Source organism: Stegostoma tigrinum, chromosome 6 (assembly GCF_030684315.1).
Source record: "Stegostoma tigrinum isolate sSteTig4 chromosome 6, sSteTig4.hap1, whole genome shotgun sequence".
Lineage (NCBI taxonomy): Eukaryota > Metazoa > Chordata > Chondrichthyes > Orectolobiformes > Stegostomatidae > Stegostoma > Stegostoma tigrinum.
Genome location: NC_081359.1, coordinates 73005076 through 73018098, shown reverse-complemented (window position 1 = coordinate 73018098; position 13023 = coordinate 73005076). Strand labels below are relative to the sequence as shown.

The 13023-nt window shown below is 40.4% G+C and overlaps 1 protein-coding gene across 14 annotated transcripts in view; it reads right to left on the bottom strand.

The window, feature by feature from the left end:
- ift88 (intraflagellar transport 88 homolog) overlaps positions 1–13023 on the bottom strand; it is a 309288-nt gene that overhangs the window by 74839 nt on the left and 221426 nt on the right. For all 14 annotated transcript variants that reach the window (XR_007247723.2, XR_007247724.2, XR_007247725.2 and 11 more), the window contains one exon: positions 4008–4239. Coding sequence is in view for 11 of the 14 variants with exons in the window: in XM_048532509.1 (XP_048388466.1) it covers positions 4008–4239 (232 nt within the window). In the remaining 3 variants the exon portion in view is untranslated. The remainder of the gene's footprint in view (positions 1–4007; positions 4240–13023) is intronic.

The window sequence follows — 13023 nt, the reverse complement described above, 5'->3', positions numbered from 1 at the left end:
ATAATAAATTGAGGGAGAAGGTGAAGAAAGTAAGATTTATCAGGGGAGAATAGAGAATAGAATGGTAGTGAACATGCAGAGGAATACCCTTGACCTTGCATGTAAATAGTGAGAAAACAGAGGTGTAGTTGATGCTATTAGGGACAAAGAAAATATAAGCTAAGAGGCACACGGCAAGGCTACATGGAATTTACCGAGGAGAAATATAACAACTTGTTGGAACCATCAGTGATAACAGAAGCCATGAATAGGGTAAGAATCACAAGGCAGGGAACACATGCATCACTCTTGAAGGTGACAGACATATTGAAAGAGCAGTTAGCATATTATGTGGGAATTTGACACTAATAAATGAGTATAACAGTAGAGAAGTTACGCTGAATCTTTATAAAGCATTGGTTAGGCCCAAGCTAGAGTACTGCATCCAGTCCCAATTACTGTCCTTTAGGAACGAAAGAAAGAACGAAAGAAAGAACGACAGAAAGAACGACAGAAAGAACGACAGAAAGAACGACAGAAAGAAAGAACGAACGAGAGGAACGTAGGGTCAGGAGTAGGCCATTCATTCTGTGGACTCACTACTTACCTTCTCATTTAATTTTGTGGCAGCTGCAAACTTAGTGATAGTACATTCACTTCCAACATTCAAATCATTCATATAAATTGTAAATTATTGGGCCCCAGTGCTAAACTCTGTAGCAATCCACTCGTTAGGTGTCACTATCCTGAAAATGTCCCCTTATCCCAGCTTGCTGTCTTGCATGAGTTAGCCGATCTTCTATCCATGCCTAATACGTTACCTATAACACCATGGGCTTTTATGCTACTAATTAGCCTTACAAGAGGCACCTTATTGTCCAATCTCTCTTTATCAGATAGTCTGTCCATCTCGAGGAAAAGCCCGATGAACTTCTGTTGCATTCCCTATACGACAGTAGTATCATTCCTGCGTTAAGGAGATTGAAATTGCACACAGTACTGAAGGTGCAGTCTAACTAAGCTTCTATACGAGTGAAGCAGTACGTCACTACTATACTTAAATCCTCTTGTGCTAAAGCCTAACATTCCTTTAGCTTTCCTATTAGCTTACTGCACATGCATATGACCTTCAATGATTTAGTCATAAAGACACTTAAGTCACTTTGCATATCTCCACTTGCCAACCTCTCACCACGTAAGAAACATTTTGCACATCTGTTCCCCCCAAAGTAGATAACCTTCCAGAAACATCATGTTTCAGCTAACATGTTTTTGACAAATCATTAAGCCCATCCACATCTTCCCAAAAACAATTTACCCCTTCCTCTGAACACAGATACTTGGTAGCTTCGTATCGTCTGCAAATTTGAAAATAATACATTTGGCTTAGAACATAGAACATAGAACATAGAACAGTACAGCACAGAACAGGCCCTTCAGCCCACAATGTTGTGCTGACCATTGATCCTCATGTATGCACCCTCAAATTTCTGTGACCATACACATGTCCAGCAGTCTCTTAAATGACCCCAATGACCTTGCTTCCACAACTGCTGCTGGCAACGCATTCCATGCTCTCACAACTCTCTGCGTAAAGAACCTGCCTCTGACATCCCCTCTATACTTTCCTCCAACCAGCTTAAAACTATGACCCCTCGTGCTAGCCATTTCTGCCCTGGGAAATAGTCTCTGGCTATCAACTCTATCTATGCCTCTCATTATCTTGTATACCTCAATTAGGTCCCCTCTCCTCTTCCTTTTCTCCAATGAAAAGAGACCGAGCTCAGTCAACCTCTCTTCATAAGATAAGCCCTCCAGTCCAGGCAGCATCCTCGTAAACCTCCTCTGAACCCTCTCCAAAGCATCCACATCTTTCCTATAATAGGGCGCCCAGAACTGGACGCAGTATTCCAAGTGCGGTCTAACCAAAGTTTTATAGAGCTGCAACAAGATCTCACGACTCTTAAACTCAATCCCCCTGTTAATGAAAGCCAAAACACCATATGCTTTCTTAACAACCCTGTCCACTTGGGTGGCCATTTTAAGGGATCTATGTATCTGCACACCAAGATCCCTCTGTTCCTCCACGCTGCCAAGAATCCTATCCTTAATCCTGTACTCAGCTTTCAAATTCGACCTTCCAAAATGCATCACCTCGCATTTATCCAGGTTGAACTCCATCTGCCACCTCTCAGCCCATCTCTGCATCCTGTCAATGTCCCGCTGCAGCCTACAACAGCCCTCTATACTGTCAACGACACCTCCGACCTTTGTGTCGTCTGCAAACTTGCTGACCCATCCTTCAATTCCCTCATCCAAGTCATTAATAAAAATTACAAACAGTAGAGGCCCAAGGACAGAGCCCTGTGGAACTCCACTCACCACTGACATCCAGGCAGAATATTTTCCTTCTACTACCACTCGCTGTCTTCTGTTGGCCAGCCAATTCTGTATCCAAGCAGCTAAGGTCCCCTGTATCCCATTCCTCCTGACCTTCTGAATGAGCCTACCATGGGGAACCTTATCAAATGCCTTACTGAAGTCCATATACACCACATCCACAGCTCGACCCTCATCAACCTTTCTAGTCACATCCTCAAAAAACTCGATAAGGTTTGTAAGGCATGACCTACCCCTCACAAAGCCGTGTTGACTGTATTTGATCAAGCTTCCAAAATATAAATCATCGAGATATACTGTGAACAGCTGGGGTCCAAGTACTGACTCTTGCGGTACCCTACCAGTCAGTAATGTCATCATGAGAATGATCCATTTATTCCAACTCTCCATTTTCTGTCTGTTAAACAAACTTTGATCCATACCACTGCATTACTTCCTATAGCATAAGCTTTAAAAGGGGCAGAAGAAATCTTGCATTTCTCCTGGATCTGACCTGTAGAACCAATCTCTACAAGCAATAAAGACGATAGGCTGAAGCAATGTTCAATAAAGATAAGCCTGCTTTAATGAATTGATGTAAAAGAAAATGAATCAACAACATCGAGGGCCGAAGGGCCTGTACTGTGCTGTAATGTTCTGTGTTCTATGTCTATGTTCTAATTGAAAATTCCTGAATTCACAACAGTTTTATTTTACCAGAATTTTCTTCCTGTCAAAGAAAACAGCAACAGCAGGAACTGTAAGTTATGGTACAACAACTTATTGGGACTGAGAATATCCCAATGAAGTAGGAAAAACGGAAACAGGTCTGTGAACTGGGAAGAGAGTAGAGATTTTCTTGATGAACAAAAGAAAGTGAGAAGTATGTTTTGGAATAGCTGTGTGCAAAAGAAAATGTGCATCCTTGTATATATTCAAGGAAAGAAGAATGTTCCCATCAAGTTGATGCAACTGTGAGAAAGGTTGTCACTGAACTGTGGCAAGGATGAAAAACTATTGTGAAACAGGGGTGGGTGGGAGGAGAGAAAGAGAGAGGGAGAGAGAGATCAGAACAGGAGATGGGTCACTGTGAACCTGGGAGCGAGAATTTTGATCTCTAGATATATACAAAACATAAACATAGCCATTTAACTTCAATTATTTGACCATTTTCTGAGCATGATGTTCCTATATTTCTTGGTTAGTTAGTTGTCTAATTAGAATTAGTAAATCATTCGAAGTTTTTGATGCAAAACTGTGATCCAATGCCAATAGCAAAATGTATTGTCATGATTTGACAAATAGGTATCAGGTAATTCATCAAACAAATGTAATTTCTTTAAAGTGCACCCTAAAACATTTTGACAATAACTGATCTTTGTTAGTATTTACCTGTTTAGTCAGCAATGAAAGTTGATGAGAAAAATAAACAGGCATCGACCAAATTATTAATGTTATTGTAAGTAGTAACAACTATTTAAAATAAGACCTAAGACACAGTCCATCAAGAAAAATCTTAAATACACTTTTATACCAAAACTAAGATCATATTTACAAACTATTACACAATTTACGTTCCTATCATATATTATACAAATAGTCAAAATATACCTGGCACTTTATTGCCAGTTAATTCTTAGTTTACTCACATTAGGTGGAATGTATTTGTCATCTTCATCAATACCAAGTGGGACTACAATAAGTTTCTGGAATGCTTTCTTCATCTTTTCACGATCACCAATGGCAAAGTAACATAGAATGAGATTAAAGCTGGTTTTTAAATTTGGGCTTTCACTCATGATATGCTCAAAGGAGGTAATTGCATCAGAGTACTGTCCCATTTTGACAAATACAACACCAATGTTCTGCATTATTTTAATCCTGTATAAAAAGAACAAAAAAAGATAATAAGCAATAAGCTATAGGCACCTGACGTTCAATATTAAACTAGCCTTCAGCATTACCAAAGAATGAAGACTTCTATTTCTGCAATTCAGCTTAAAAGATTGTAAATTACTTAAAATTAGCCTTTAGAGGTATTGGATTCAGGACACTCATTGTCTCTAAATCATCAGATTGATTGTCTGAAAGCAAGTGCTGAATGAATAGAAAGTTCCTCCAACTAAACTTTGGGCAGACCAAAGCCACCGTGTTTCATCCTCACCACAAACTCCAGTCTCTAGCATCAGAAGTTCAGGGGTGGCCTTAGAGGTTTATAACATCATAAGGGGCATAAATCAAAGGCTGAATATCCAAGATCTTTTTCCTAGGGTGGGAGAGTCCAAAACTAGAGAACAAAATTTTAAGGTGAAGGAGGAACGACTTAAAAAGGACCTGAGGAAAACTTTTTAATCACAGAGAGTAGTGCATGTATGGAACGAGCTGGCAGAGGTGTTGTTGGTGATGTGTACAATTAGAACATTTAAAAAGCATTTAAAATTTTGGCAAAGATCTATAGCTCAGGTTGTGGGTGAGGTTGTTGTCTTACTTGCCAAGCTGGCTTGTTCTTGTTCAGATGTTTTAAGACCATAAAACATAAGAGTGGAAGTAAGGCCATTCAGCCCATCGAGTCCACTCTGCCATTTAAATCATGGCTGATGGGCATTTCAACTCCACTTCTCTGCACTCTCCCTGTAGCCCTCGATTCCTTCTGAGATCAAGAATTTGTCGATCCCAGCCTTGAAGGCATCCAACGTCCCAGCCTCCACTGCACTCCGTGGCAATGAATTCCACAAGCCCAACACTCTCTGGCTGAAGAAATGTCTCCTCATTTCCATTTTAAATTTACCCCCTCTAATTCTAAGGCTGTGCCCACGGGTCCTAGTCTCCCCGCCTAATGGAAACAACTTCCCAGCGTCCACCCTTTCTAAGCCATACAATATCTTGTAAGTTTCTATTAGATCTCCCGTCAACCTTCTAAACTCTAATGAATACAATCCCAGGATCCTTAGCCGTTCATCATACATTAAACCTACCACTCCAGGGATCATCCGTGTGAATCTCTGCTGGACATGCTTCAGGGCCAGTGTGTCCCTCCTGAGGTGTGGGGCCCAAAATTGGACACAGTATTCTAAATGGGGCCTAACTAGAGCTTTATAGTCTCAGAAGCACATCACTGCTTTTATATTCCACCCTCTTGAAATAAGCGACAACAGGACATTCACTTTCTTAATCACAGACTCTACCTGCAAGTTAACTTTCAGAGAATCTTGGACCAACATTCCCAGATCCCTTTGTACTTCTGCTTTACGAATTTTCTCACCGTTTTGTCACCATGCTAGGTCAAATCATCAGTGGAGCCTTCGATGAAACGACAATATTCTACACTGCTTGGAATTTATACTGTCTGGTCAGTTATGGTGAGTAGTGACATGTCCAGTTTTGATCTGTATGGGTTTGTATATGGGGTCCAATTCTATATGTTTGTTGATCGCATTACGGGTGGAGAATCGTGCCTCTGGGAATTCCCATGTATGTCTATGTTTGGCAAGGTAACTATGGTTACCTTGTCCCAGTTAAACCGATGGCCTTCGTTGTCTGAATGTACTGATATCAAGGAGAATTTGTGGTGCCATTTTGCTGGTAGTTGACGTTCATGTATTCTAATAGCTAGTTTCCTTCCTGTCTGTCCCATGTAATGTTTGTGGCAGTCGTTGCATGGTATTGGCACGTCTGGTTGGCATGGATGAATTGGTCCGAAGGGTCTGTTTCCATGTTGTAGGACACAATGGCTATAATCACTGGCATCAGCCCTCTGTCTGACAACTGCCTAAGGCTAAATTAAATCATTCACAACTTTAGTGCTACACCTGAACGAGTGTTGTTTCAGATCACACATCCATCACATCCAGCTACCCACTTCCTCCTCCATTGCATCAGTGAACCTTACCCAGCCTCAGCTCATCTGTTGCTGAAACACTCATCCATATACTTGTTACCTCTTGACTAGGGTATTCTAACACCCACCAGTTCAGCCTCTGATCATCCACATTTCATAATGTGAGGTTCTTAAAATTCTGTTGACCATTTCCTAACTTGTACAAAATTTTGCTCATCCATCACTCATATGCAGCTGGACATACAGCATAGTGTTTTTTGATCTGGCAACATATCAATTTAAACTTGTTTATACTTGCTTTTAGATCCCTTCATAACCTTGCCCTCCTTGCCTTGGTTTCTCATTTGTTTGAGGGGGTGGGTGTAGCTGGAAAGGCCAGTACTTATTGTCCATGCCTATGTGTCCTCAAAAGCATGCCACCAAACCCTCTTTTGAACTGCTGCAGTCCACATGACGTGGGTACAGCTATATTGCTGTTATGAAGCAAGTTCCAGGATTTTAGTTCAGTGGCTGTAAAACAACTGCGCTAGGGTTGAAAATCAGGATGGCATGTGATTGGGAGGGGAGCTTGGAGATAGTGAAGGTTGAGGTGTCTGTAATTTTTGATTTCTAGGTGGTAGAGGTTCAGTTTTGCAAGCTGCTACAGAAGGAACCTTGGTATTTTCCTGTGACTGCCACGCTACACCAGTAGTTGAGAGAGCAGATGTTTGAGGTAGAAGTTTACAGGGCTACTAACTTTAACTACACTGTACACACAGTATAGGGGAAGTAATAGTAGGGGCTTTTAAGAAAGGTACTGCGATAATCATGGATGATTTTAATGAACAGCGTAAGCATGAGGATAGGGAAAATTTTAGAATTCAGCAAAGTAGAACCATGGAAGTGACAAAGAGAGAGTAAAATATGAAAGCAAAATAGCGAGAAACACTAAAACAGCTTGTGAAAAATTTCCATAGATACGTAAAGAAAAGATTAGCTAAGAGTCATTTACAGCAAAGGCAGGAGAATTGTTTACATGAAATACAGAATTAGCAGACAAGCTAAATAAGTACTTTGTGACTGCCTTCACAGAAGAAAACACAAGACTTTTTGAAATAATCAAGAACAAAGGCTCAAGTGAGAGTACAGAACTGAAATAAATCAGTATTGGTAAAAAAAATTATTACTGGATAAATTGATAAGACAAAGCTGACAAATTCCCAGGACCTTATGACCGTCACCCGAGGGTGCTGAAAGGGATGCAATGATGTTCATCTTCAAAATCATGCTAATTTTGTAATGGTGCTTGCAGCTTGGAAAGTTGCAAAATGTAACCCCATTTTCTAAGATGTGGGGGAGATAGGTAACAGGGAACTACAGGCTTGCTAGCCTAACATCAATTGTAGGGAACATCCTAGACTGATACAGAAGTGTGATTACTGGGTACTAAAAATGATTACCAGATTGGACAGAATCAACACGGATTTATGAAAGGTAAATCTTGTTGGATAAATTTTAGAGTTTTTTTTGAGAATGTTAGTAGCAGAATCAATAAGGAGGAATGATGACTACGGTATATTAGAATTTTCAGTAAGTGTTTGACGTAAAGTTCCACACAGGTCGTTAAACAAAATTAGAATACATGGGATTGGGAGTAATATACTAGAGTGGAATGAAAACTGGTTAACAGGCAGAATGCAGCAAGTAGGAATAAACAGGTCATTTTTCTATTGGCAGGACAGTGAATACAAGGATCAGCACTTAGACCTCATTTATTCACAAGTTATATCAATGATTTGGATATGGGGGCAATTGTTAATATTTTCAAGTTTGCTGATGATACAAAACTTGGTTGTGTGATTTATGAGAAGGATGCAAAAAAGCTTCAAGGGGATTTAGACAGACTGAGTGAGTAAGCAACAACAAGGTAGGTAGATCATAATATGGACAATTGGGAGGTTATCACCATGGCAGGAAGAACAACAGTGCAGATTATTTCTTAAATGAGAGTTACTGGAAAGAGTTCACGTGGAAAAGGACCCAGGTGTCCCTGTTCATAAATCATAAATCACTGAAAGCTAACAAGCGGGTGCAGCAAGCAATTTGGAAGGAAATGTTATGCTAGTCTCTATCACGAGGATCTACTTTAGGAGCAAGAAATCTTGACTCAATTATATAGAACACTGGTGAGCCTGTGTGGAGTATTGTGTGTAGGTCTGACCCTTGCCTAAGGGAAGATTTGCCACAGAAGAATTGGAGTGGAGGTTCACTAGACAGATTCCTGGGATATTGGAACTATTCTTTGAGGAGGCTAAGCCTGTACTCACTAGAGTTTAGAAGAATGACAGGCCATCTCATAGAAACATACAAAATTGTAAAGGAACAGACAGAGTTGAAGCAGATAGATGTTTCCCTTGATGTGCATGTTAAGTGGATTTGCCATGCTAAATTGTCCATAATGTCCAGGGATGATCTCCTTACTTAAGAAATAACTTAACTGGATCATAGGCAATTCAGAGGTTGTCCAAATTTCTGGAGCATTCTGTCCAGTTGTTGCCCTGCTATAGGAAGGATATTATTAAACTGGAGAGGGTTCACAAAAGAATAACCAGGATGTTGCTGGGAATAGAGGATTTGAGATATAAAAATGGGCTGGAGAGGTTGGGATTTTTTTCACTGGAGCATAGGAGGCTGAGGGATGACATTAGAATGTTTTATAAAATCATAACGGGTATAGATAAGGTGAATAGCAAAAGGTCTATTCCCTATGGTGGGGGAGTTCAAAACTAGGGGACATATTTCTATGTAGAGAAAAGAAAATTTCAATAAGGACATGAGGGGCAACTTTTTTACATAGAGAGTGGTTCACGTGTGGAATGAACTACCAGAGGGAGTGTTGTATGCAGGTACAGTTACAACATTTAAAAGTCATGTGGATAAGTGCATGAATTGGAAAGGTAGGGAGGGATACGGGCCAAATTGAGGCAAGTGGGGCTAGTTTAGGTTGGGAACATAGTCGGCATGGACTAGTTGGACCAAAGGGTCTGTTTCCATGCTGTATGACTCAATGACTTAATGATTCCTGGGATGAAGAGGTTATCTTATGAGGAAAGAGAGGTTGGACCCCGCCCACCCCCCTCCACCCCCCCACAAAACCACCAAGTCTGTTGAAGTTTAGAAGAATTAGAAGTGATCTTATGGAAATATATAAGAACCCGTGGAGAATTGTCAGGGTGGATGTGGAGAGGATGTTTCCATCTGTGGAAGTTATGAGAACCAGGGGCACAATTGAGAGGTGCCTCCCAGTTAAGACAAAGATTAAAAGAAAATGTTTCACAGAAGTTTGTTAATGTGCGCAATTCTCTTCACCAGAAAGGAGGTGGATACAGTGACACTGAATTTGTTTAAGGCTATTTAGATAGGACTTCTGATTAACAAGGGAGTCACATATTCTGCAGATAGACAGGCAAGTAGATGAGGTCACAATCAGATTAGCCATGATCTTATTGAATGACACAGCAGGCCCGAGGGACCAAGTGCCTTATTCCTGTCTTTAATTCTACACTTGTATCCATGGAATTCAAGTGTTCTGCCTTGTATGGTGTCAAGCTGCACTCATCCAGGCAAGCAGCGAGTAATCTAACACATGACTGACTTGGGCCTGGCATATGCTGGACAGGCGTTGGTGAGTCAGGAATTGAGTTACTCCCCACAGAGTTCCTAGTCTTTGACCTGCTCTTGTAATTGTAGTATTTATAAGGCTGGTGCTGCTAAGTTTCTGCCTCTTGGTAACCTCAGGATGTTGATGGTGGGCATTCTGTGGTTGTAGTATCTTTAAATATCAAGATATGATGGTCAGATTCTCCCTTGTTTGAGATGCTCATTGCCTGCAATTGTGTGGTATGAATATTGCTTCTATTTACAATTGTAAACCTGAATATTGTCCAGGTCTTGACGCATGCAGATACAGACAGCTTTAAATGTCAGGGGAATTGCACGTGCTACAGCACATCACAAACATCAGTGAACATCCTCACTTCTGACCTAATGATAGAGGAAGATCCTAGATGTAGCAGCTGAAGATGGTTGATCCTGGGGCACAATCGTAATACTCTTGCAATGATGTATCTTCAATGCCATTAAATCAAATCAGTCTTGAAGTCAAGGCAAGTCACTCTGGCCTCACCTTTGTAATCCAGCTTTTATGGCCATTATTGGATCAATGCTGAAAATTGGTGTGCAAGTTATTGCTGAGAAACCATTACTTGAAAGCACTGTCAACAAGACCTTACGATGATGATTTGCTGATGATCGAGATTAGACTGACAAGGTAGATTGAATTTGTCCCACGTTTCATGGACTAGATATTGTTGGGTATATGCTAGTACTGTATCTGTACTGGCACAGCTCAGCCAAAGTCAAAGCTAGTTGTGGAGCACAAGACTTCAGTACTATGACTGAGATGTTGTTAGGGTCCATTGCCTACAATATATCTGCAGTTTTCAGCCATTTCTTCATATCATTGTAATAAATTGAACTGACCCTAGACTGATATTGGGAACGTCAGGAAAAGCTGAGATGGATCATTCACTTAACACTTCTGGTTAAAGAAGTTCATAAGTGTTTCAGTGTAGACTTTGAACTGATAGGTTTGGTTCCACCATCATTGAGGATTTGGGTATTCGTGGAGACTCCTTTCATTACTTGATAATTCTCTACCATCATCGTGACAGGAGGTGGCAGAATTGCAGAGCTTTGATGTGATTTATTTACTCAGTGATTGGTTGAGCAATAAATCCATATCTACTAACATTACCACCAAGCTGCCTAGTCCAGCCCTACAGTTCTCAATAGCTACACTTCTCAAATTGTGGTCATTTGCCTTTCCCTAATGTTAACAGTTTTATCATTGGTAAGCAAGGGTTTTGCTAGCTATTATTGTTATATAAAATCTCACTTCTGACAACTTTTAGGTGTTAGTTTCCATAGTCTACATTGCACATACATCTTGCATCAGTGGAATAGAGTTCAACATAAGTATAAGACCTGCCCTAGTGCGTACTAAGTACATCATGCAACAAGTCTTCAATTCCCTCCTTAAACCTGTCTTCCACCTTGAAGGTATTTTTGAAATCTATCTACTTTATAATGTCTCAATTCCTTTTATGTGGCTGGGTGGCAAATTTTGTTTGGTAATGTTCATGTGGAGTGTCATAGGATGCCTATGTCAAATGCACTATATAAATGCACACTATTACTGTTGTACAGTTACATTCTATGCTATAAAACACTACCACAATCCTACGGTCAACAATGTAAAACTGTAGAATCATGTAATCTTACAATAAACTTTTAAGTGCAGATGTTTTGGACTAGTTAGTGTAACAACTTTAAAATGACAATTTATGATCTTTTAAAAACAAAAAAAACATTCAATTTTATAGATATACGCAGAAGTTTGTAGATTTTTAAAAAAACTGACATGCACAGGGTATGACACAACAAATAAACGTTATTTTCACAGGTTTGTCCAAGAGACCAGTACCACACCCAGTATATATCTACCAAGTATCCTTTATTTAATCTATTTTCCATAATCATTTGCAATGGATTGTAAGCTAGATATCCGCAGATTGTGGCATCAATAATATGTACTGCTACTTTTAATTGTATGTGTCCTCATTGGGGCGGCTCGGTGGCTCAGTGGTTAGCATTGCAGCCTCACAGTGCCAGAGACCCGGGTTCGATTCCAGCCTCGGGTGATTGTCTGTGTGGAGTTTGCACATTCTCCCTGTGTCTGTGAGAGTTTCCTCCGGGGGCTCCAGTTTCCTCCCACAGTCCAAAGATGTGCAGGCTAGGTGGATTGGTCATGCTAAATTGCCCATAGTGTTCAGGGGTGTGTAGGGTATAGGGGGATGGGTCTGGGTGGGATTCTTCAAGGGGCAGTGCAGACTTGTTGGGCCAAAGGGCCTGTTTCCACACCGTAGTGAATCTAATCTAATCAGTGGATATAAATGCAATTTCAACTTAAGTGGCAATTATGTTCTCTGTTTATTTGCTGTTGTGCACACAATCAACAGTAGGAAGATCTTATTGTAATGTTGTAATGAGTCCAGCCATCTGGTCCTCATGAAATACAAACTCCCTGATCAGGCTTGTTAATCTGTTGCAAGCTTGGAATGCTGGCTGACACAAAAAGTTTTGAGTGTCCAAAAAACTGATATGTTGGTGCCTGACTCTGTATGAGGCAGTACTATTGTCAAGGACAGTTCAAATGTAAATAAAGGGTAGAGATAATGGGAACTGCAGATGCTGGAGCTTGGTGATGGGATACTGGCACCTGTGGAGTTATTTCACATATGTTAATCTCCATTCCACTGATGGAAGATATGTGCTATTAAGACTTTGGAAACTAATACTTAAAATTTATCAGAAGTGAGCGTTTTATGTAAGAATAAGTATTTTTCAGGTCTTCAGCAGAGAGAATATTAAATTAGTTCCCCAGTGCCTCCAAGGTAGATTGAAGTGGATTATGATTAGTAATGGATGAGCATGTCTTAACATGACATTTGGACATGGTGGTCGGCAAACTACGCGCAACGGATACTAGTCAAGAAAGCACTGAAACAGCAGAATCTGAAAGTGGCAAGAGTGAGAGTTTCAGCAGAAGATGGGCTGCAGCTGGAGTGGAAGCATGCAAAGTTACTGTATTTATATAGAGCCTCAAGCATTGTACAAATATTTCAACATGCTCTACAGAAATATTATCAAACAATATTTGACAATGTACCACCTAAAGAGGTCAGATCAAAGAGATCAGGAAAAAGAAGTCGGTTTTACGGAGAGTG